Source organism: Salmo salar, chromosome 04 (assembly GCF_965601325.2).
Source record: "Salmo salar chromosome 04, fSalSal1, whole genome shotgun sequence".
Taxonomy (NCBI): Eukaryota; Metazoa; Chordata; class Actinopteri; order Salmoniformes; family Salmonidae; genus Salmo; species Salmo salar.
The window spans coordinates 31,023,401-31,050,680 of NC_138294.1; the positions used below are offsets into that span (position 1 = coordinate 31,023,401).

A 27,280-nucleotide genomic window follows, 5' to 3' on the forward strand; every position below is an offset into this window, starting at 1 on the left:
TCCCTTTTGAACTGCATTGTTTTGTCTTGACACATTTACTACCATTTTCTCTCACAATGGATATTAATATTCAGTAACCTTTATTGTAAATGTACAAAATACCTGGCATGATCCTGTTTTTTTGTGCTTTCAGGCAGTTTACATTCTGTTTATCTATTGGTTCATTCCTTGTCATTTCAGCAAGCCATGACACCCACAATCTCAGATTGATCTGAAATCATTTATGCAGTTGGAAACAGATAATATTAGCATTCCTATAAAAAAATGTGTTGAAATATAATTTGATCTCTGAGAAATTAAAGCTAATTGATTGGAGCTCAAAATTGGCCATTTTAATATATAGGATTCATTCGCATTAACCGTAAGCACTCCATTACATTGCGCCGGATGTCATTCATTTGATTGGGGACCGTCCACAGCGGAGTGGAAATGCAATGCCCCCTTGTGGTTCCGTTGCTAGACGGATGCTGCATACTTTGCATTTATCCAAACTATGAGTCTTCTTCAGTCCGGCCAGAGTCCTTCGAAGAACAGGAAATTACCAAACCACAGATGATAAAAAAATGTGGCTTTCGACGATGGGTTTATGGGATAGCTAGCAACTTGTAAATAATTACCCAATCCTATAAGTAAGTACTATTTTTATGACTACCTCCTATTTTAGTTTATTGTAATGATAATGACGTTTGTTTTTGATGATAATGAAAATCAGGTCTCTAGCTACAGTATAGCGTAGCTTTTAGCCAGCTAGGTAGCTGCCTTGTAAGCTAGGATGACTTGCTAGAATGTTATAGAAGCAAGTTGATGAAAAAGTAACTAAACCAAACATATGTTATTATCAACTGAAATAATATGTTTCTACTGTCTTGAATGAAAAGGTCATATTTTGCAATCTCCCAAAATAAATGCAATCCCTGACGAGAGACTAGGATCTCCTATATTTTGTCTTCCATTTTGTAAAACCCTCCCTGAGCTCTCAGTCCAACAGCGGAATGAGATTGCATGAATATGACTGATTAGATAATTATCTAATAAAGGTAAATTAATCAATAAACCATGATGAATTATTAGTCATACAGCATGGTTAATGAATAATCAATGTAATGATCAATGTAGGGATCGATTGGTCTGATTAGTTCCGGAAAGTCCAGGAACCACTGGAGAGGGAAAGAAATGTGTGTATGCAATTAGTATAGAGAGCTACAGAAGCAGATGGTCAAGGGAGTAAAACTTCAAAGAGTTCCTAACCTTGAAGGAAAGGAACAGGCTGAGCCAGAATGTGATAAACAGCGTGAGAAGTCAATGAGGGTTGCAGGTCACCAACAGATTGTGTGTAAATGCATGTGCGTAAGTAAGCAAGAACTATATAATGACTGTTTTGTTATCCTGACGCCAGAACGTTCTCATGAATAAAGCTACAGAAACCTTTTGCAGAAAGCTGAGTCTTTGCCTAATTATTTTAACCCATTGACTTACAAACCTTGGGCATTAGTCAAGGCGAATTGATTATTGATTGTTATCATCAAGATATAAAATTCCTTTAACAATGACGTATGGCGTCGTTAAATAAATCACGATGTAAACGGGGCATAACTGTGTTCTTTTGGATGTTGTATTGCAGTAGGTTTGTAATAACTGCAATATATACAGTCCTACTGCACTGAAATATTTTTGTAGCTAAGGGAACGCTTACCTGAAGATGGCTTATCCTACTCTCTGAATAGTCATCAATATCAATGCATGCGTTGTCAATGTAAGAATTCTAGATCGATGTGTTTCGGATAGGCCTAAGAAGATTCAGGTGTTACAATTGTACAACAGCCGGGAGAGAGCAGAGCCACTTTCTATGGCAATGTTTAGAGTATGGATTCCGGGATGGTATACTATCCCTGGTTGGCTCTGGAGGATTTTCACAGTGAAGATCAATTAAACAAACGGTACCAGGCTGCGCGTGTGGCAGCCCGGTCATTGAATGTGGTCACAATGCTGCAGATGTATCATATTGATTTGTTGCAAGAGTTGAGTACGAATATGGAGGCAGGGTACTCATGGGCCAGGTAGTGTCCCGCAGAGTAATCATGACAGAAGCATCCTTACTGGGATGGGGAGTGCGTTGTGTGGGCGAAGAGGGATTTCGGGAAAGAAGGATTTGGTCAACAGAGCAACGTGTGCAGCATTTCATTTACCTAGAGCTACTGACAGTTTTGATAGCGCTGAGGCATTTCCTTCCAATGTTGGAGGGCCATCGTGTTGGTTAGGTCAGGACGGCGGTGGCGTATATCAACAGGCCTGGGGGAACGGGGGCTAGGGTCGAGGTCTCTCTCTCTCTCTTGTAAACCTGGCACGTTCTGTTCTTATGGAGCAGTGTGCATTTACTTTCACTCAGGGCGACGTATCTTCCCAGATATCTCTACGGAGTGGAGACTGCAGCCCTCGGTGGTTGAGTTTCTCCTTTTCAGAACTCCTTGGTGGACATTTTGATGTTCTTGCAATAGCTTTTTGAGCAGGTCCTTACTTTTTCCACATTGAAGGTTTATATTGCAGCCGTCTCAGCGTCTCATGTAGGGATTGACGGCTCTTCCCTGGGGTCTCATCATCTGGCGGTGCAGTTCCTGAAAGGCGTGCATCAGCACAGACCCGTGTCGAAGCCTATGGCACCAATCTGGGACCTGGCTTTGGTCCTGGATGCTCTCTGAGCCTTATTGGAGTTTGTGGATCTGAAGGTATTTTCCTACAAGACTGTCCTGCTCATGGCTTTGGTGTCAGCCAAGTGCGTTCAGGATCTCAAAACGCTATCAGTACAACCTTCCTGTTTGGAGTTTGCACCTGGCGACTCCCAAGGTTATGCTTATGTCTTACAGGTCCCAGCTTTCAAACTGTACCCTTTTTCACCTCCTCCATATGGGTTTGAAGGCTTCTTGTTGGCCTTTGTTCAGTGGCATGACAATTGGTGATATCTGTGCTTCAGCGAATTGGGGTTCCCCACATACATTCAAGTGATAAAGCCTCACAAAGGTAACTGCTCACCGCGTAGTTCATAGTATACTTATGGGTGGCTTCGGGAGTCAATGTTAGGCAGCGTGCAGGTTGTTCATTTACCCGGGTTATAACAGTTCCCTGTGAGTTTGAGCTTTGGGCTTCGACAGCACTTAAAATGCGCATTATCAGGGTTACCTCAGTTTTCTGTAGATTTGAGCCTTGGGCTGCCGTGGCAGTGTGCGAGTACAGTTTCCAGGTTACTGCAGGTTTCCTGTGGGTTTGAGCCTCGGGATGCAGTGGTTCATCGACTCTGGTCGATGCTATCCAGCGCGCGTGTGCGTTTTACCAAGTCACGACAGGTGTTCTGTTGTCTTGGACTTTAGGTTCTGACATTTTAGGCTCGCAAGTATTGTTTTTGAAAACATGGGGTTTATGGAATTGGGCTGCAGTGGCAGTGTCAGTGTGCATAGCCAAGCTGCAGCAGGTTCTGGTTCCCTACATTTGGTTCTGACAGTTCAGGCTTCTCAGGTAAGTATTCGGGAAATATTTGGTTTCTGTAACTAGGGCTGCACGAAAAAACTAAAAAAATCAACTTACATTTCTTTTATCCAAATATTGCAACATTTGATGTGCAATACATCATTTAAAAGCTTAACTTCTTGTTAATCCAGCCACTTTGTCAGATTTCAGAAAGGCTTTACGGCTAAAGCATACCATGCGATTATCTGAGGACAGCGCCCCGCATACAAACGCATTAAAAACATTTTCCAATCTGGCAGAGGCGTCACAAAAGTCAGAAATAGCGATAAAATAAATCACTTACCTTTGAAGATCTTGCTCTGTTTGCAATACCAAGGGTCCCAGCTACTTACCAATGGTTGTTTTGTTCGATAAAGTCCTTTACATCCCAAAAAATTCAGTTTAGTTTGCGGGCTTGATTCAGTAATCCACCTGTTCCCCTAGTTCAAAATGCATACAAAAGGAATCCCAAAAGTGACCAATAAACTTTGTCCAAACAAGTCAAACAACATTTCTAATCAATCCTCAGGTACCCTAATATGTAAATAAACTATAAAATTTAAGACGATGAATAGTATGTTCATTACCGGAGATAAACAACGAAGTACACACCCTCATCCACGCATGCCACAAGACTACAGTCAAAATGAGAGCCACCTAGAAAAACATTTTTTTTCTCAAAAAACAAGCCTGAAACTCTTTCTAAAGACTGTTGACATCTAGTGGAAGCCCTAAGAACTGCAATCTGGGAGGTATTCCTTTGATTTTCCCATAAACAAGCATTTGAAAGGGCAGTCACCTCAACAACAAAAAAACATTTCCTCGGGTTTTTGCCTGCCATATCAGTTCTGTTATACTCACAGACATTATTTGAACAGTTTTAGAAACTGTTTTCTATCCAAAACTACCAATTATATGCATATCCTAGCTTCTGGGCCTGAGTAACAGGCAGTTTACTTTGGGCACCTCATTCATCTGAACTTCCGAATACTGCCTCCTATCCCGAAGAAGTGAAGCAACGTGGAAAGCACCATCATTCTTGTTTGGAACAATCTGTTGACTGCATTTGACCTAATAGAACAGCATGCGAACTTAGTGAATCTTACAGCGAGGTGGAGGAATTGTGCTGCTTGAGTGACGGGGCTTGTTCTGTGTGGAAAGCAGTCGCAAGAGGGAAAGAAAAGGAGTAAAACCAAAAAATGATGGACTCTATATGCGGCCGGGTGGCGTTTCAAAATATTACATTCTATATATCTCTTGTGATATGGATATTGCAAGAGATCTGAATTAAATTAATTGTGCAGCCCTATCTGTAATCCCTTTTTGGAGCCGGTGGAACCTATGTGTGCTTGGACTGCCGTGAGCCTCTTAGTTTGGTACCCTCTGAGCCGGCTTGGGGTGTGATTGTATGTCCCCATAGTATGTTGTACCGAGTGACCGACTGAAAGGGAATGTACAGTTATGAATATAACTACTGTTCCCTGAAGGAGGGAACGAGGTATAAATTCTGGGCCAATACCTATATCAGATATTTTTCTTTGCAATATCGACCAATACCGATATTTCTTTAATTGTATGTACTTTTTAACCATTCTAGCACAGAAAGAAATGTGGTTGCTGTTTGTAGCCTATGTTCATAAGGCTGATAAGAAAACATGTCAAATAAAAATTGTTGCTTCTTTCCCATATTCAACATATTTGCATCACAAAGTGAATGAAGGGCATCAGAAAGGTATTGGAAATTCGGGAAAACATCAGGGAAGATAATCAGGTAATAATTGTGTGTGTAGAAGAAAAAAGATCTGCATTGCCATCGTTTTCAATTGCGTTTTTTTCAGTGTCATCTAACATTTCCTGTGCTGCTTGTGAGCTTTGTAGAGGGAAATAGAAGACACGTACGTGTTCCTGAGAGTCATAGCTTTCAGGTATGGTGTCATAATAGCTAATATCCCCAACCGTTCAAAAAGTAGCGGCAAATTCAGGGAGAGAAAACAGCAACTGTTTGTCACAACCGCTACAATAGCTCGCATCAGAAATCAGAGGAGAGGGCCTCAAGCGGAGGAGGAAGGCAAGATAACAGAAATAATGTATTATTTTTTTTTTTATTATGCCAAGTTCACAAGGCCCCCTGGTGATGATGCCCCAGGTAATTGCCTTAGTTGCCTAATGGGAAGTCCACCACTGTTTGTGTGTGTGTGTGTGTGTGTGTGTGTGTGTGTGTGTGTGTCTCTTTTCAATATTGGCCAACTGACAGAGCTCGCATTTCCTCTTGAAATGTTTCTGACAATGTAACAGGAACAGTGAGCTGGGAAACGCCCCCAATATGTATCATTGAATGATAATTATTATTATGTTTTATTTAACCTTTGTTTATCCAGGTTAGTCGCATTCAGATGACATACATTTTTCAAGAGAAACCTGGTCCAACCAAGGCTTAAGATGATTTTAAAACTGACACATAACTCATAATTAGCTAAGCTGAGATAACTATGCATGGATCAACAGCATTGCATTCACTCCACATTACTGGCCTGTATGACAAAGTGAAAATAAGGATGCCTGTGTTCAAGAAATCCATTCCCAATCATCCTGTTTGCAACAAGGTCCTTTAAGTAATTTTGCAAGACAACATTCACTTTTTGGCCTAAATAAAAAATGTAATGTTTGGGTCATGTCCAACACAAAAAAATTTTTTTAGGTCAAGTTTAAGTTTATGCATCAGCCAATTCAAATCACGTATTAGAACTGTTGGAGCACAAGCATTTCGCTACACCCGCAATAACATCTGCAAAATATGTGTATGTGACCAATAAAATGTGATTTGACCGCGACATTGTAAGTGGTCTCATCAGATAACCTGGCACACGTTAGCCCTATGCCAACCTCACCAGGTGGCAGTGATTATATCCTGTAACATAATCCTTATCAGCCTATCAAAGAACTTAAACTTTTTCTCCAGAAACCAATGGCTTTTCTTAATTAAAATAGGTCAACTCGGCCACCAGAGGGATCTTACTGGACAACCAATGTAGAATAGTCGTTGGGATACATGTAAACCTTGAACGGGTCTAATCATCTAATTATTTTTAGAATCCATATTCATTTAGTATGATCTCTGTGGGCCCTGTAGGCCGAGTAGTAGTGTTATATAACTTTCATCATGTATTAACTTTTAATGTTGCATGAACACAACCACTCATGTTTTCATCTGAGTGTCAAACAACCACTTCAAAAGGCGCTCCTGTTGGCTACCTGCGCACCTTTGTCCACTCACAAACTAATTCCATTATCCAAACAGTGCACTGTGCACCCGCATGTCAAGTCACTCATTATCATGAAGCTGACATGCGGTAATGGTAGATAATGGTGTAATTGCCTATAATGGAATTATTGTGATAGGCTCACATTTTACAAGTACCCCAACTATTTCCCAAAATACAACATTTCTATTGGGCACAAAATAACAAACCAAACAAAAATAAACAGAAAATGCATTCAGCACATTTGTAGGGTCACAAGCTTGATGAAGTCATTGCGTGCTATGAATAAAAGTACTTCACTTTTGACTACTTTAATACATAAGTGAATTCGTCCAAATACTTTTGGTCCCCTGAAATGGGGGGACTATATACAAGAAGTGCTGTAATTTGTAAATGGTTAACCCAATATGGATGAAAATACCCTCAAATTAAAGCTGACTGTCTGCAGACAGATACTGGACACATTACGCCCTGCTCAAATCGATCATGGATGGTGAATCACTCACCAACATACTATATATATATATATTTTTTTTTTTCTCTCACTATCTATCTATCTATCTATCTATCTATCTATCTATCTATCTATCTATCTATCTATCTATCTATCTATCTATCTATCTATCTATCTATCTATCTAGCTCTCTCTCTCTCGTTAAGTGAGGTGTTACCTTTGATGTGCCGCGATAATATATCCCTCCTCTCCTCTTTGTTGTGCGTGAAATGCAAATACAGATGATAGTTGTTGAATGCAATCTTTTTTCTTTTTTTTTTACCCCTTGCAAACTCCCCCCCCATCCGTCTAGGCGCTCGTGGTGAGTAGCTCAGACTATGTCATGTTAATTGTAGATTGTTATGAGCCCGTTGGATGATTGGATTACCTGTAGGCTACAATGCAGTTTTCTCGACGAAATAGACTAAAGGTGACGATACTGCATCTCTTCGCTATGTGCCCCTTGATTTTTGTGACTGTGGTTGTAAGAACATGACAGCTGTCATTAACCTCAAGGATTAGTTTTCACGTACCGAATAAAAATCTAAAGTTAATGATGTTTCCATCGCATTTTCAATACTTGTGTCACGAGCAAATGTGTACTCTGGTCTTGGCACGTGCGCTCTAGCCAACAGATCACAGATAGTGTTTTTAGGCAGTGGGGGTATAGTCTACATGAGATTTTTATGGATAAGTGTTGATCATAATGTCAGACAATCAGATCCTTGATATTTATTTGAAAGGAGCTCAAGATCACTGTGCAATTTCAACACCCTGTGAAGTTCATTTTCATTTCTCTACCATAAGCTGCCTCTGTAACTGTAACTCAGTAAAACCGTAGAAATTGTTACATGACGCGTTTATATTTTTGTTCAGTATATTTTGTACAATTATTTTGATGTGAGATGTTTATAAAACATGTCACATCACTTTAAGATGGAGTATTTGGCTATTTTGCCTGACAGAGTGAGTTTACCTCTAAATGTAACATCTCACACCCTATATTGAAATTTGCAGCACCTTACATACTGCTCCTTTGTGGAACATCAGCAAGTTGAGGTGCGACTGTAAATGTGTCCCAACAAACCACCCCTCTTTCCAAGTGACTGAGGTCTCATCTTCTAGCTATGCAAGCCCTAACTACACTGAGAAGACAAAACATTAAGAAATACTGGTCTTTCAATGACAGACTGACCAGGTGAATCCAGGTGAAAGCTACGATCCCTTGTTGATGTCACTTGTTAAAACCACTTCAATCAGTGTAGATCGGCTATTCCCAAACTGGGGTGCGCACAATACCGTCAGGGGTACGCCAAATAAAAATGTGATTCACATTTTCAAAACAGTCAATATAGATTTTCCAACGGGGCTATACATTTGGGTGATGTTTTTTTCCCTCGCCTGAGTAGCCTCGTTTCACTGCCCCCCAAAAACATTCAACCATCAAGTGTTCAGCGAAATAACAACACAATGTCAAATTACAGGTAGCGAAATAACAACACAATGTCAAATTACAGGTAGCGAAATAACAACACAATGTCAAATTACAGGTAGCGAAATAACAACACAATGTCAAATTACAGGAAGCGAAATAACAACACAATGTCAAATTACAGGTAAATCTCGATCAGATTTTTGAGCGAGATTTAAGACGAATTAAGGAAGACATCCTCTTCTGCATACCACTGGAAACCAGGACAACAGGAGAGGGTATTTTTAAAGTACTGGACAGCTTTGTGACATCAAATGGACTTGTGGTCAAGATGTGTTGGTATCTGTACTGATGGCGCAAAAGCCATAACAGGGAGACATAGTGGAGTGGTAACGCAAGTGAAAGCAGTTGCTCCCGACGCCGCTTGGGTACACTGCAGCGTCCACCGAGAGGCTCTTGCTGCCAAGGGAATGCCTGAGAGCTTGAAATTTGTTTTGGACACTACAGTGAAAATGGTTAACTTTGTTAAAGCAAGGCCCCTGAACTCTCGTGTATTTTCTGCATTATGCAATGATATGGGCAGCGACCATGTAACGCTTTTACAACATACAGAAGTGTGCTGGTTATCAAGGGACAAAGTATTGACACGTTTATTTTAAATTGAGAGACAAGCTTAATGTTTTCTTTACTGACCATAATTTTCACTTGTATGACTGCTTGCATGATGACGAGTTCATCACACGACTGGCCTATCTGGGTGATGTTTTTCCTCACCTAAATGATCTGAATCTAGGATTACAGGGTCTCTCCGCAACTATATTCAATGTGCAGGACAAAATTGAGGCTACGATTAAGAAGTTGGAGCTCTTCTCTGTCTGCATTAAAAAGGACAACACACAGGTCTTTCCATCATTGTATGATTTTTTTGTGTGCAAATTAACTCAAGCTTATGGACTTCTGAGTTAATGTGTTAATGTGTTATAGCGAATCATCTGAGTAAGCTGGGTGTGCAATTATGCACGTACTTTCCAGAAATGGAAAGTCCCTTTCATGCCCTGCCTCCAGTCCACTTACTGGTATCTGAACAAGAGAGCCTCATTAAAATTGTAACAAGCGGTTCTGTGAAAATGTAATTTAATCAGAAGCCACTGCCAGATTTCTGGATAGGGCTGCGCTCAGAGTATCCTGCCTTGGCAAATCATGCTATTAAGACACCGATGCCCTTTGCAACCACGTACCTATGGGAGTGGATTCTCGGCCTTCACTAGCATGAAAACTAAATACAGGCACAGACTGTGTGTGGAAAAAGATGAAGACTCTCTCCAATACAACCCAACATTGCAGAGTTATGTGCATCCTTTCAAGCACACCCTTCTCATTAACCTGTGGTGAGTTAGTCACAATTTTAAGGTTTTATATTTAAGATGTCTAAATAAGGAGAAAAATGTATTATTTATTATTATTATATTATTATTTGTGCCATGGTCCTATAAGAGCTCTTTGTCAATTCCCACAAGCCAGGTTGTGACAAAAACTCTCATTCTTATGTTTAGCAAATGGGCGGCAGCGTAGCCTAGTGGTTAGAGTGTTGGACTAGTAACCGAAAGGTTGCAAGATTGAATCCCTGAGCTGACAAGGTACAAATCTGTCGTTCTGCCCCTAGAAAAGTTCACCCACTGTTCCTAGGCTGTCATTGAAAATAAGAATGTGTTCTTAACTGACTTGCCTAGTAAAATAAAGGCAAAAAAATGTGTTGTTTGTGGCAGGCTTAAAATGGCAAAAAACAAACATTTGAGAGTGCACTGACCCTGGTGCTAGAGGGGGTACACAGCTCAAGGTTGAATGTTTGAATGGGTACGGAACTATAAAAAGTTTGTGAACCACTGGTGTAGATGAAGGGGAGGAGTCAGTTTGTATGTGTGTCATACAGAGTGTGAAATGGGTAAGACAAAATATTTAAATGCCTTTGAACGGGGTATGGTAGGTGCCAGAGCGCACCAGTTTTTGTCAAGAACTTAAACGCTGCTGTGTTTTTCCACACTCAACATTTTCCTGTGTGTATCAAGAATGGTCCACCACCCAAACTACATTCAGCCAACTTGACACAACTGTGGGACGTATTGGAGTCACCCCTGTGGAACGCTTTTGACACCTTGTATTAACCATGCCCAAACAATTGAGGCTGTTCTGAGGGCAAAAGGGTGGGGTGGGGGGGTTCAATGTAGGCAGCCAGCCAGGCCTGCACAGCATTTTGTATACAACCCTTCTGATTTCAACAGACGTCCCTCATTTACCCAATATCAGTGACTGGTTAAATTCCAGCTACCCAATTCAAATACCCAAGTTTAACAACTTTACATTTCAGGCAATACAAGACAGATACAGAACTAAACACCTGCAAATGGCTGAGAATATATCTGGAAAATCTAAGACGTACAGGACGTGCTCAAAGACAGGCAACTAGTTAACTAGCTAACGCCTAAAACCTTATACACTCAATCAAGACGGAGGCTGTCTATGTTTTGTTTATATTTGTTGTTGTTGCACCTCCGCCGGCATGTCGGTGGCCGACATGACAGTCTGGTCCTTTTGAAAAAATAATCACAGCACTGCATGACTCGTCAAATCACAGCACTTAATGACTAGCGCAGTATTCCTTAACAGGTTGTCACAACTAACTCGACCAATGTTTTATCTTTAGTATTATTATTATTGGTAAAGTAATTCTGTCACTGGTGTAGAGAGGAGTAGGCAGTCGCAGGTTTAGAACTACTGAATTTATGTAAGCACCATAGATCAAAGCGGGACGAAACCCAAACGCTGTTGTGCTCAAAATATATCTTCATAAAAAAGGCACAGGGTGAACCCAAGGTGCAAAATATAAAGAACACAGGAAATAGGATAGATTCCTCAGGAAAACAAGTAACATTTATAATGACCGACAAAGACAAATGGCAGAAGGAGTATATTTACAGTGAGGGATTGGAACTAGGTATGTGTAATGATGACGAGACAAATCCGGAGTTGATGAGTGAAGGGCGTTTGCCAGCAGTAGGTTCGGCAGCAGCTAGAAGGCCGGTGACGCTGAACGCCTGAGCTGGACAGGAGGGGGAGCCAAAGCAAAGGCTGGTGTGACAAATTCAAAATATACAATATATAAAAACAGAGTATACAAACATTACAGTAAGGGGAATAAAGACAATACATTATATAAGACCTTGTAAAACTTACATTCAAAGTTTTGATTGCTTTTTTGTTATGAGAAGAAGAGAATGTTTATATATTTGTTGTAGAAAAGAATAAAAGAGGTTTTTGACATTTTAGAAAATTGAATTTAGCTAAAATAACAATGAGGTTGATTAAGAAGGCTTTGCATATACTTTGTTAAACCAAATATCACTTTTTCAAGTAGAAGGGAAACATTTGCATGTTTATGATGTAAAACAAATCAACAGATATCTTGCCACAGCTTCCGGGTATAAGAGCAATACCAAAATAAATGTAAAGCTGTCTCCGGTTGTTCATTACAGAAGTTACAGGAAACAATGTATTTTTTTACTTTTCAAGATAATGTTTAATAGGGTAGCACTTGTGAAATAATTTAAGAAATGTCTTTAATCTTGTTAAAATAAAATTCAGAGAAACAGACCAAACATTTTTTTAATTAGTATTTCTTAAAATACCATTCTAGAAAGACATGACATATGGGACTGAAACAACATCTCATTGAAATAAGGCACGTATTTTCCTATTGTTGTTCAAAACAGAAGGAGAGAAACATATCTTGCCCAGTGTTGAGCCAACTGGATCAAGAGAAAGTATGGAGGGGATAGATTTGGCCACATCCTTAAACAGTACAACAACTCCAGAGGGGATTGCATCAAAAACTATATCAAATTCTTTAAAAAAAATTCGGCATACTGTACATCATCAAATTTGTTTTGGTTGAAACTGTACAAAACAAAGGCTAAAAAACATTTCCATTCACACAACAGCTGTTATATACTTCTACCTGACAGATAGCTAAAGAATAGCTAGAGCTGAACTGGCTATGGTAGCTACTAGCTAGCTGCGAGTAGTTCATTCACTTCAGTCAAGAGGGGATGAAACATTAGCAAAAATAACATGTCAGTTACACTACTAGATCAGCACTGGGAATATTTTTCTTCTTTTTCTGTCAAACAGCAGTTACCTTGCCAGCTAGATCAGTCAACTTAAGAGTAGCCAGTTTCTACCCAGCTTGCATTTACAACTGAGAAAAAGCGCAACACGGACAGCAGCTGACTGATCTTCCCTCCAGTGCTGGGAGTTTTTCAGAAGCTTTGCCTTCACAGCCTGTCTGCACCTGGCTATCAGCGGAGCCTTGTCTGGGAAAGAGTTCATTCAGCCTCCTTTAAAAAAAACATAGCGCAGCTGACATGGCTGACTTGCTTAAACAAATGTGGTTTCTACTGACAATTGAGATGTACAAACTATGGCATAAGGGGACGACGAGCGAATTAGAGGCAGAACGTACAGATAGGAATATGCTATGTAGAACAAACATATCTCTGAAATGTTGAATTAGGAATAAAGTCTTCTCTATTCATGGGATTTCTATCTGCAACATTTGAGAATGTTTTGCAACTTAATATGGCCTTGGTTAAATTACCAGTAACCTTACCTGCAACTCAGCATTAGGAAGGTATTCTTAAAGTTTTGTACACTCAGTGTATATTCTTTTATGTTTGTCATATTTCTGCTGTTGGGAAGAGAATAGTTATGCAGAAGGCTATGTATTTGTGCACATGGAAGTCAGTGATTTGTTTTTACTATAGGATAATTATCATTTTGACAATAACTACACTAAATCATTATTCAAATGACAAAAATGCGACTCAATGATATTTTAGTCAAAATGACTAAGACTACACTAAATAAAAAAAGAAAGAGTGCCAAAATGACACTGGTTTTGATAGGAAAAAAACTGCAGTTCTATTCATTGATTTATCTAAAGCTTTCGACACTGTCGACCATTCTTTACTTTGTGGAATGGTTGAAAAACGAGTTTTAATGACTCCAACCTAAGTGTATGTACATTTCCGACTTCAATTGTACGTACATTGGATGGTCCCCACATTGATCCCATCTCGCTTATAAATATCTGGGCAACTGGAATTTCAAAAAGTAATCTTTTTTAAAAGCATATGGATGAGTTAGTTATTAAGAAGTTGAGAATACAAATTGGCTTATTCTTTAGAAACTGATTATGCCTCGCCTTGAACAGCAGAAACAGATAATTTTGTCAACTTTCCTGCCAGTACTAGACTACGGTGACACCATTTACGTGAATGCAACTGCCACTACACTGAAACCATTAGATGCAGTTTAGAACAGCACACTTCGCTTTATTACGGGTGACGGGTTCATTACAAATCATTGCATTCTATATCAGAAAGTAGTCTTGTAGATCAATACACTGCTCTCTTTTTGTTTAAAAAGCCCTCTTGTGCAAACTTCCGTCATACTTTACTTCATTGTTAAATTACAGACGTGTTACCAGACCCTATCACAGTGATGGCTAACTCTAGATGTCCCATTGATCACTACGGAATTAGGTAAATCTGCATTGTTTTTGGAATGATCTGCAGAGCTCTCTGCACCGTGATGCTCTGGTGCCTCTAGGGCAGTTCAGGTTGTACATTTTGTATAATTAGTTTACATGCAGGGCTCTCTGGCAAAATAGGTTTTGGTCTCAATGGGATTTCCCTGTTAAAATAAAAGTACAAAAAGTAATAAAGGATTTTTTTTACAATGATGGCATTTCAGTTATTGTGCCATTAACACCAGAAGAGGAATTTGCTGAAATAGAAATACAGACTATGTGAACTTAATTTCAGTTTTTACACTCTTAGAAAAAAAGGTGCTATCTAGAACCTAAAAGGGTTATTCAGCTGTCCCCATATGAGAACCCTTTTAAGAACCGCTTTCGGTTTCAGGTAGAACCCTTTTGGGGTCCATGTAGAACCCTTACCTCAGGAGGCTCTACATGGAACACAAAAGGGTTTGACCTCAAACCAAAAAGGGTTTTAACTAGAAACAAAAAGGGTTATCCTATAGATACAGCCGTATAACCCTTTTGGAACCTTTTTTTCTAAGTGTATACAAACATATTCATAGAACTACTAGTCCTGTCATTTCTTTCCTAACCGTCTACATCACATCAGGCCTTTACAGTTTTTCTCGATTGCTAAGACACTTTCAATTAAACTTTTAATGACACTGATTTCCATCATAACCCAATGAGAACAACAGTATTCTTTTTTGCAAAACTGTAAAGGCTTTCACACAAAATGCAAATGCTAAGCAATGTTTTGCAAAACAGTAAACAACTCTACAAAAGAGGCAAAATTCAGTTCAGTAAATCATGTCAAACAAAATTAAAACATTTGGTCACAGCTTATACAAATTACTCTGAATGTAAACCTCTTCTGCACGTGTGCAAACCTTCTTTGCACAGTTGTTCAATCAGCAATCAGTCCTTATTAATGCGTTATAGAGGCCACTCACCTCTGAGTTGCTGTTTGCAAGAATGGACCGCGTAAGAGGGCAAGGACAAAGGAGAGGTAGAGGGGCCCATAGAGGAAGAGTGGTTCAGATGTGTGGAGGTGGAAAGTTTATGATTACCATCCACATGACCAGATGTCCCTCCTAGACGCAATGAATGCCAGTTGTATGGCAATCACTGCAGAGGACTGCCAAGCGTGGATACGCCATGCGAGGATATTTTTTCTTCGCTACATTGCAAGGGAAAACATCCAGTGTGATGTTGATGAAAACATATGGCCTGATCGACAAGAATGAATAGACTGAATGTAGTGTATACTGTATTGGTGTTGCCTTTTTTACATTTCTTTGTTTTTGCCATGATTTGTTAGGTTGGTGTATTTTATTTTTATTCTCTGTATATACTGTACAGCATCATTGAATTTGTGAAGGACAACATGGTAAAAGGTCAAATAAAGCCTTTTGTTTCTGGATATTCATGCACTTGAGTGACATTCTATCTGCATTGGTCATCTTTGGTCAAATAATTTTAGGAAAAAAGAATACAGGCCATGCTGTTGTATGTTTAGTTGTCTTTTATGGTGCATAGTATAATTATAGTATCAACAAATGGCACAGAAATATAAAAGAGGGTTGACCATGTTAGGGTATATTGATTAACTTTTCTAAAAACTTTTCATTAGATAACAAGTTGTATGTTTTGATGGAGGTAGTAGATTTTATGTCATGTGTTTAATGTTTTGAGTCATAATGCATTTGAAATGTGTCATTTTGGCCGACGTGTTTCAGTATGGGGCTACATGTTAATTGTTTCAAAAAAGTTAATTCAATTTGGATACATTTTCTCAAGAAATCGAGAAACTGTAATTTGCTACATTGTTATGTTATTAGAGAAGAACTATGATATTTAAATCCATGCGTTGATATTAAGTCTCTCTTTCTCTCCACAGTACTCTGCTCAGCCCAGCATTCAGCCCAACCTGAGACTCGGCAGGTGAAAGGCATTGTGGGAAAGTCTCTCTCTTTTCTAGTGATAGTGTTGAAGTCTGGCAATTTACTTTATGGAGACCTTGGCAATATTGCACACGTGCACCCTGGTAAACAAAGTAATACAAACCTTGTGAAGAGATTTAAAGACCGCCTTCACTGGAACAATGTTACTGGATTCTTCACTTTGACAGACCTACAAATAGACGATTCTGGGGTTTATACTGTGGAGAATGTAGAAGAAGATGAAGAGAAGATGACACATACATTTCAGCTTACTGTGTACTGTAAGTGTGTGTGTGTGCTGTAAATTACAAAATCATAAAAGTGGCAATCAGCAGTAGAAACAATACTAAAGTGGTCACTTTATTGGTTCGGTAAAAAGCTGAGTGATGGGGCTGGAGAAATGTAACCACTCAAATTCATAGACAGAGCTATGGATGCAAGGACTGATCAGCCATTATATAACAATTATAGTTGTAACCATGTTTTGAGACTATATAGTGTTTGTTTGCAATTTCTCTGTAAACAAACAGTAAAACAAGCTGATGGGTTCTCTGACGGGGACTAAGCTCATGATGCACGTTATAATCTTCAAGAATCATTGAGTATATATCATTCATTTATAAGTCCAAAATGGATGTAGCAACTGGTCTTTGCTACTTTAAAGATAAGTTCCATTTCACTAATTCCCATTTATTCATTATTTGTCTTCCAGATGTTCTGTCCAAACCTCAAGTGACGATCCATAATAACATCTCCTGTAGTGTGGTGTGTTCTGTGGAGAACGGGAGAGAGGTGACCCTGTCCTGGTACAAAGGAGGGGAGATACTCAACCAGACCAGCAGCCCTGACGTCAATATCACCCTCTCTCTACCTCTCAAGGTGGATGAACAGACCAGAGACTCTTACAGATGTGAGGCTGCCAACCCAGTCAGCAAGGAGACCGCTGATGTTCCAAATTCCTGTATAGAGAGTGATCCCTCCAAGGTGACAGGTAAAACATGTACAGGAGCAATGTTACATTGCAGATATCCAGACAATACCAACTTCTATATGAAATAATAAGTATGGTAGAGCTCATTTTATGAAACGCAATGTTTTAATTAAAATATAGTTTCTCTCTTTTTACTTCAGATGGTGATGAGAGGACTCGAGGTTCTCTTATTATTGCTGTAATCTGTGTTCTGGTTGTCTCAGGACTTGTTGGTCTTGCAATCTATCTTAAGAGGAGAAACGGACACTCACATGCAGGTAATCATCTTTTAACGGGGTGAAGTTATTCTCCTTGTCAAAGTCAGACCATTTTGTGCACAACCTATTTTAATTATCAAGGATAGTGTTTTGGAAAAGGTAGGAAATGTTTGCCTGAACAACAGATGCAGGTCAAATTAACTGGTCTATCTTCCACACTTCAGGTTGGGTTAAATGCGGAAGACACATTTCAGTTGAATGCATTCCGTTGTACAACTGACTAGGTATCCCCTTTCCCCCTTGGTCAGACAGTTGCATTGTCTCAGACCACTTCTCTAAATGTTGAAAAAGCAGAAGGCACATACACACAAGCACACTCTGACAACATTTACTTTATAGCTTCTCTGGCACCAAAAAGACCTCTTGCACAGACACAGGTACCTATAGTAACATGATTCCTTAGTGTTTGTAGAATCTGTCTTGGGGGTGAGCATTTGTGCATATCTGTCAGTTACTCCCACCCACACTGTATATTTCATTTCCTTTATTTGCCTTTATAGATTCACCTGAAAGAAAGTAAGATGACATTCTGTATGCAGAGATAACTCACATTAAACCAGTAGAAAACCAGGTTAGTAATAATGCTACAGGCTGATAAACATAGGAGATGTAATACAGCAGCTTTTGCAGCCCTGATGGCTACAACTGTAGGCTTTAGCTCTGTGCCAGTGGGTTAATGTGGTATTGAGTTGTACAGGCCACCTGAGTTTGATAACCGGCCTGATGTCATTGCAACCAGTTTTGCCCATATGAATTGTTTGGGTTGCACAATGAGAAGCCACACTTCATATTGTAAATACAGTACCAGTCAAAAGTTTGGACACACCTACCCATTCAACCAGCCTCACAACTGCAGACCACGTGTAACCATACCAGCCAGGACCACCACATCAGGCTTCTTCACCTGCAGGTCATCTGGGAGGGGTGGGGGTGTGGGGGGACATGGCTCCTAAGTGGGTGGGCCTATGCCCTCCCTGGCCCAACCATTGCTGGGCCCTTGCCCAGTCATGAGAAATCCATAGATTAGAGCCTTTTGAATTCATTTCAATTGACTGATGTCCTTTTATGAACTGTAATTCAGTAAAATCTTTGAAATTGTTACATGTTGCATTCATATTTTTGTTCAGTATAGTAATGCCTTTGATTTTCCTGTGTCTTTAACAGTATTTGTCAAGTCAGTGGACATAAGCTTGGCTTCTTGGTTCTTCCCACTAGATTTAGGAATGGTTCTAGATTTGTTGACTGTTGAGTTACCTACTGCAGATCAATGAGAATAGACAAGAGAGCATCAGACTTGTCTTGTTTCCTTCCTCTGGTACAAAGTATCTAATAACGAAACACATTATTATTTTTCTTTAACTTTTTTGCTACATCTTTTCTTGCCCCCTGTCTCTGCCCCTCTTTCTTTGTCTATCTCAATCCTTCCCTCCCTACCTCTTTCCCTCTCCCTGTTTAGGAGGAGCGAAGAGGTATACCAGAACTGGATCACTTAGAGACAACCCTAACCTGACATTAGTTTATTATACACTCCAGTTACATCACATGGCTGCCAGCAAGGATGTTAACACTGCATGAAGTAGAGAGAGAGAGAACAGCAAGTTACTGAGAGGGTGACATGATAATTCACATCCAAGAGAAGGCGTTACATCTTACAGTGGACATTGAGAAAAAGTTATAGTAAATATTCATCTAGAAAACATAATGATGGCACAGTTTTTCCTGGAGGAAATTCCCATTTAACGATTGTGCTGTTATCATTTCAAACTTCCTTTGATGGTCATTCTCACAGTCTTTGTTGAATTGGGGCCTCGATCAGATTCACTGATAAAGACACATTTAATAACTATGCCTAGGGTTATTAGTAGGGTGATCGCTCTTTTCAAGTGCCCATTGTCCCAATGTATAGGTTAAAACAAATGGAACCTCTTAATACAATTCACTAGTGTTTGCTATGCTACTGCTGGTCAGAAGCTTATTTTCAGTACTGTCTGTTCTGTTGTTTAAATGTAGGTGCCTCCCCTGTATCTTTTTATAGCTGGTCATTGTTTAGCTTGCCAGTGGATAGCAGCTGTGTACTTAAAACCTCTCTTCAGCGTCTCATCCCGTCACCGGGATCAAAATCCAGCGAAAAATCATATCGCCAATTAGCATTAAAAAAAAATCATAATTAAAAAAATATATATATATTTTTTTTTTTTATAGATACACCTCTCCTGAATCGACCCACGTCGTCCGATTTCAAAAAGGTTTTACAGGAAAAGCAAATCATTAGATTATATTAGATGAGTCCATCGTAAAAAGCAGCTTCATAGCCATTTTCCGACCAACCACTTGCATCACATATAATCAAAAAACAGCTAAATGCAGCACTAACCTTTTACAAACTTCATCAGATGGCACCCCTAGGACATCATGTTATACAATGCATGCATTCTTTTGTTCAATAAAGGTCATATTTATATATAAAAACAGCATTTTACATCTCTGTCTGACGTTGAATAAATAATTTACCCTCAAATGCGTCCCGGTAAACAATGCTACATTTCCCTAAATTACTATCCTATAACGATTTTTTAAATTTATATTGTCAATCTAACATTTATAGATGAATATCTCTTGAGAACACCTGTCATACCAGATTTTAAATTAACTTTACTGGGTAATCACACTTTGCGATAAAAGGAGATGCGATACTCAGAAAATGAGCTAATATACAGAGCTCGGCGCCATCTTGGAAACAATCGCATGTCACATCTCATCTTGTATAATATTGTCAATAATCGCCTACCTTTAGTTGTCTTCATCAGAAAGCATCCCAGGTCCACAACAGATGTATTTTCGGTCAAAAAGTCCATACTTCACGTTCCATTAGCCTGATGTTGGTAGCGCGTCCTATGGCTCTCTCCAAGCGCAGGGCTGAAGTTCCGGATAAAATGCGATGCTCCCGCATGTAGGTTCGTTCAAACATGTCAAACGTTGTAAAACATAAATCTTCAGGGCCTGTAACACCAAGAGAGCCAATAAGATTCGAGGGGGATGATGTCATGGCCTTTAAACCCGTTTCCAAAGGTGGGGGCAGACATGGCCGCCGGCGTCATAATGGTGATGGCCCATCCCCTGTGACCAATTTCAAACTCGTCTCATTCACTGAGTTTTGACTCTATAAGGCTCAAACCACTGTGAAAAGACTGGCGACATCTAGTGGAAGCAATAGGAAGTGCTCACTGAACCATGGTTAACGGTGTTATTTATAGGGAAAGATGAGAAGTCGAGTCCACAATTCAGAATTCCACTTCCTGTTTCAATCGGTCTCGGGGTTTTGACTGCCATTTGAGTTCTGTTATACTCACAGACACCATTCAAACAGTTTTAGAAACTTTAGAGTGTTTTCTATCCATATATAATAAGTATATGCATGCCCTAGCTTCTGAGTTTGATTAGTAGGCCGTTGAAAATGGGAACGATTTTTTTTCAAAATGCGCTGTGGCGCCCCCTATCCTACGGTATCCTCAAGAGGATAAAAAGCAGATGTTTGGTGAGATAAAGCCACCTACTCCTCAGCACAATGGCTATTAGGCTACGTTGGAAACCACCATGTACATTGGAAACCACCATATAGATTCTGTTGAAACATTTCTGAGTGGTAGATCTTGATTTGCCTTTTGACTCAAAAAGTGTTCTTGGTTGACATTTTACTCTTATTGCTTTTCACAAAATGCAGACATGATTAAGTGTAGTTCAGATCTTGCTTTGACAACAACTGTGTTCATGCAGTTTGAATGTACAAGAGTCACAGTTTAGTTTGTTATAATCGACCATTTACTGCTTGTCCTTATCTACACAGTATGTAGGTCATCATCTCTTAAGAATACAATCACTCCCTCCTGCTTGCTCCTGTAGTCTCTCCTATTGGAGCATGTTGTGCTCCACCTACATTAGCCCACATACAGTATATATCTGTGAAAAAATATCTTCCATTTTTATACTTTTCTATTTCAGAGTAGTTACTGAGACGGAATATTAAGGTCATTTAATTCACATTTCACTATTCTAAAATACAGTAACTGTCTGACTTATTCAAACTGATAAAGATTTTTGTACTGAGGTTTTTATGTACTGAGCTTCAATATATCAAGTCAGACTTACCCATACATTCAATATAAAGGTATACAATCTGGGATATTTTCTAATGTTAACCTCTCTAGGCTAGGCGGGACGAATTCGTCCCACCTACGTAACAGCCACTGCTATCCTGTGGCGCGATTTTCAAAACCTTAAAAATCCTATTACTTCAATTTCTCAAACATATGACTATTTTACAGCCATTTAAAGACAAGACTCTCGTTAACCTCTTGGGGCTAGGTGGGACGCTAGCGTGCCACCCGTGGTGCACTCCATCAACAGCAGGTGCATTTCAAGAGCGGCAAATTTGAATCCAAATAAATGTCAAAATTCTAATTTTTCAAAAATACAACTATTTTACACCATTTGAAAGATAAACATCTCCTTAATCTAACCACGTTTTACGATTTCAAAAAGGTTTTACGGCGAAAGCATAAATTTAGAGTATGTTAGGACAGTACATTTACAAGAGTTGTGTGTAATGTTTTGTCAAGTCAAAGACAGGGTCACCAAAACCATAAAACCAGCTAAAATGATGCACTAACCTTTTACAATCTCCATCAGATGACACTCCTAGGACATTATGTTAGACAATGCATGCATTTTTAGTTCTATCAAGTTCATATTTATATCCAAAAACAGCGTTTTACTATGGCATTGATGTTGAGGAAATCGTTTCCCTCCAATAACCGGCAGTCAAGTCAGCGTCACAAATTAAATAATTAAAATTAGAAAACATTGGTAAAATATTATATTGTCATTTAAAGAATTATAGATTTACATCTCTTGAACTCAATCAACTTGCCAGATTTAAAAATAACCTTACTGGGAAATCACACTTTGCAATAATCTGAGCACTGCGCCCAGAAAAATACGCGTTGCGATACAGACTAGACGTCATGTTGGGGAGATCGAAAATACTATGTAAATAATCCATTACCTTTGATTCTCTTCATCAGATGTCACTTCCAGGTATCACAGGTCCATAACGAATGTAGTTTTGTTCAAAAAAGCTCATCATTTATGTCCAAAAATCTCCGTCTCGTTAGCACATGATGTAAGCCAGCCGGACTTCTCGTCATGAACGAGGGGAAAAAATATATTTCCGTTCGTTCAAACATGTCAAACGTTGTATAGCATAAATCATTAGGGCCTTTTTTAACCAGAACATGAATAATATTCAAGGTGGACGAATGCATACTCTTTTATAACGTATTGGAACGAGGGTACCCAACATGAACTCGCGCGCCAGGTGTCTAATGGGACATCATCGTTCCATGGCTCTTGTTCGGTCAGATCTCCCTCCAGAAGACTCAAAACACTTTGTAAAGGCTGGTGACATCTAGTGGAAGCAATAGGAAGTGCCAAAATATTCCTAAGCCCCTGTGTTTTTCAATGGGATAGGTTTAAAGTCAATACAACACATCAGGTATCCACTTCCTGTCAGAAAATGTCTCAGGGTTTTGCCTGCCAAATGAGTTCTGTTATACTCACAGACACCATTCAAACAGTTTTAGAAACTTTAGAGTGTTTTCTATCCATATATAATAAGTATATGCATATTCTAGTTACTGGGTAGGATTAGTAACCAGATTAAATCGGGTACATTTTTTTTATCCAGACGTGCAAATGCTGCCCCCTAGACCCAACAGGTTAATCTAACCACACTGTCCGATTTCAAAAAGGCTTTACAACGAAAGCAAAACATTAGATTATGTCAGCAGAGTACCAAGCCAGAAATAATCAGACACCCATTTTTCAAGCCAGCATATAATGTCACCAAAACCCAGAAGACAGCTAAATGCAGCACTCACCTTTGATGATCTTCATCAGATGACAACCCTAGGACATTATGTTATACAATACATGCATGTTTTGTTCAATCAAGTTCATATTTATATCAAAAACCAGCTTTTTACATTAGCATGTGACGTTCAGAACTAGCATACCCCCCGCAAACTTCCGGGGAATTCGCTAACATTTTACTAAATTACTCACGATAAACGTTCACAAAAAGCTTAACAATTATTTTAAGAATTATAGATACAGACCTCCTCTATGCACTCGATATGTCCGATTTTAAAATAGCTTTTTGGTGAAAGCACATTTTGCAATATTCTAAGTACATAGCCCAGGCATCACGGGCTCGCTATTTAGACACCCGGCAAGTTTAGCACTCACCATAATCATATTTACTATTATAAAAGTTTGATTACCTTTTGTTGTCTTCGTCAGAATACACACCCAGGACTGCTACTTCAATAACAAATGTTGGTTTGGTCCAAAATAATCCATCGTTATATCCGAATAGCGGCGTTTTGTTCGTGCGTTCCAGACACTATCCGAAATAGTAAAGAAGTGTCGCGCGCATGGCGCAATTCGTGACAATAAAATTCTAAGTATTCCATTACCGTACTTCGAAGCATGTCAACCGCTGTTTAAAATCAATTTTTACGACATTTTTCTCGTAGAAAAGCGATAATATTCCGACAGGGAATCTCCTTTTCGGCAAACAGAGGAAAAAATCCCAAAGGCGGGGGCGGTCGGGGTCACGCGCATAAGCCAGTGTCCCTTGATCGGCCACTTGAGAAAGGCGATAATGTGTTTCAGCCTGGGGCTGGAATGACGACATTCTATTTTTTCCCGGGCTCTGAGCGCCTATGGACGACGTGGGAAGTGTCACGTTAGAGCAGAGATCCTTAGTAAATGATAGAGATGGAAAACAAGTTCAAGAAATGGTCAGACAGGCCACTTCCTGTAAAGGAATCTCTCAGGTTTTGACCTGCCATTTGAGTTCTGTTATACTCACAGACACCATTCAAACAGTTTTTGAAAATTTAGGGTGTTTTCTATCCATATGTAATAAGTATATGCATATTCTAGTTACTGGGTAGAAGTGGTAACCAGATTAAATCGGGTATGTTTTTTATCCAGCCGTGTCAATACTGCCCCCTATCCTAAACAGGTTAAATGGTCATCAACCCCCCATTCTGCTTGAAAAATATACTTACCTTATCACAACACAAAATATTATTTAAGTTTACTCTATTGTTTATATTTTTGTTGTCATTTTTGTTTTTGTAAACAAAGAATGTACTGCTTCAACATACCTCTGAAAACTGTCAGTTGTTGCAGCCATAGCTGCGTTCAAGAGTCTAAGGTTAGCAACATTTCTCCAGAGACATTTCTCTAGAAACACACAACCTCCAGATTCTGGTTTTAAAGTTTGATCTAGATAGTTTGTGTGTATGTATTGATATGTAGGCTACGTGTGTCTTTTTTAAATTGATGTACTTCTTTCCTTGAGCTGTTGTCTATTAATGTTCTGTGTTTAAGTGATAATGCCAGAGAAGCAGGTGTTTGGAGGGCAAACCGTGCCAATATATCCTCCAAGCACCAGCTTCGAGGGCATTATCACTTTTATACAACAGGTTACCAACATATTAAAATAATGATTGACATATTTTCATTAAATGTTTTATTTTGATGAATTTATTCATACTATTTCATTCTTCCACAAAATATAGTCCCGAAACAAATCTAGGGTTGCTATTCAAGCCGGCTGATTGCTTGGTTCCAGTTTCCAGAGACGCGACCCAGTCGTTCAGTCTTTTTGTTCTGTATCCATGGACGTGATCCAGTCGTTCGTTTATAAATGTTCCATTGCCATACTGGCTGGCAACTTTCTTATCCCTTGCTTGCTTGCTAGCTAACTACGACTAACTTAGACTCACGTGAAACAGTGCAGACAGAATATCAACAGTAGCTGCATTTTATATAAGCTGTTTTCTAGTGACATTTATTTGGATACATCCATAACAATGAGCTAAAGAGGTACGATTTTGCCTGGCATAGAAAATGTGCTTACTAGTCAGGACACTTCTTTCAGAGGAGCTAGCCAACAACACAGCTAACACAATTACTTCCAACTGAAACTCAAAGACTGCAAACTAACTTCGTTTTACCTTTTTTCAATTGACATTTCTTTGTAGATATCCATAAAAATGATGCCATCTGATTTATGATTTTGACAGGCTGAGAAACTCTGCCTAACTCTCTCTCTCTCGTCCCAACTCCCGACCCCTACACATTCATTACTATGGGACAGTTGGAGATCAAATCTGAATATTGAAACAATATTACATATGTCGGAGAGACAGACAACAAGGTTTATACAAATCTCCGCTATTGAAACTAAATGTTAGTCTAAAAGAAATGTGAGATAATGTCTAGATGCTTTTTGTAGTGGAGATCAAGTTTATAAATTGCTTGTCTGATGAGACAGTGGATTGCGCAGTCAGATGGAACAGGGTAAATAGGCAATTTAACGTCATAGATTTATCCGGTGGTAACTTGTGGAATAGACACCGGCTGGAATATGCATTTAACCAATCAGCATTCAGGATTAGACCCACCCATTGTATAATATGTCATGTTTCATGTTTTGTGTTGACCCTACGAAGAGTAGCTGCTGCTTTTGCAACAGCTAATGGGGATCCTAATAAAATACCAAATACCAAATGTAGCCTACTTCTAGGGTCAAATTAGGAGGGACCACTGTAATTTTGGGTGGTGTTCAAGTTTGTTTCTCTATTTATTGAGTTTAAGTGTATTTGGGACATTTTGTCCTGTTACTTTTAATGCCAGGCAGCTGTACAATTCTAATATTAAAAGAATGATGACTAATCCTCTTACAATTCAACCATTGCTTTCAAGGAAACAATGCGTTTTTCTTCTAATGTATTTTCCACATATAGTGGTTACACGTTTTTATATTTCAGTATACTGTATACTGTACTGTACATACTACACCATGTTGTAGTCTGAGCCAGTATATTGTAAGTGTAACTTAAATCATGTGTCAGCAAAATGTTCTCAAACCTTTCTATGCTTTTACATTTGAACTGTGGCCATGCATTATTGTGCCAATTCATATTTTACATAAAACATGTCTTGTAAATTCTGCCATGCCAATTATTATTTTAATCACACTTGGTCAGAAAACATGAGTGCCTCATTTATCATTCCGTGTATTTCTGTGGTGTATTTTTCCACAAAGTTCAGATTGTGCAATGTTGTGATTCCAGCGTTTTGTTATACAAAATGTATATTGTATATAAAAAAAACTTTACGATAAAGTGGTCTGACATAACATCACCATCTTTTCAAATCTCTGACCAAGGTTGTGTCACGTTTGTTGTATGAAGGAGTGGACCAAGGCGCAGCGTGTGTATCGTTCTACATTTTATTTAAACAGTGAAACTATGCAAGACATACAAATAAACAAAACAACAAACCGTGACGAAGAGGTGCAACATACACTTACTCAAAATAATCTGCCACAAAACCTAGTGGGAAAAACAACAACTTAAATATGATCCCCAATTAGAGACAATGATGACCAGCTGCCTCTAATTGGAGATCATCCCACAAAACAACAACATAGAAATACAGAAACTAGAACCCCACATAGAAATACATATACTAGACAAAAACCCCAACATAGAAAAAAGAAACTAGAACCAACATAGGCATAAATAAACTAGACAAAACCCCCTGTCACGCCCTGACCTACTCTACCATAGAAAATAAAAGCTTTCTATGGTCAGGACGTGACAGGTTGATAATGCATTGTTTAGCAAGCTACACCTGTGCAATATTGCCCTTCATAAATTAACTGCCCACTTC

General features: G+C 39.1%; 1 protein-coding gene across 2 annotated transcripts in view; it reads left to right on the forward strand.

Annotated features, from left to right (window-relative positions):
• The window catches only part of LOC106602707 (SLAM family member 5), a 65,115-nt gene extending 38,371 nt beyond the window's left edge, over nucleotides 1-26,744 (forward strand). The window contains exons 2-6 of one of the 2 annotated variants that reach the window (XR_014392127.1): nucleotides 16,180-16,503; nucleotides 16,935-17,213; nucleotides 17,354-17,470; nucleotides 18,927-21,661; nucleotides 24,558-26,744. Coding sequence is in view for 1 of the 2 variants with exons in the window: in XM_082974337.1 (XP_082830463.1) it covers nucleotides 16,180-16,503; nucleotides 16,935-17,213; nucleotides 17,354-17,470; nucleotides 18,927-19,045 (839 nt within the window). In the remaining variant the exon portion in view is untranslated. Of the gene's footprint in view, nucleotides 1-16,179; nucleotides 16,504-16,934; nucleotides 17,214-17,353; nucleotides 17,471-18,926 lie in introns of both variants that reach the window. The other variant, XM_082974337.1, reaches the window with a different exon arrangement.
• Nucleotides 26,745-27,280: the final 536 nt, after the last annotated feature.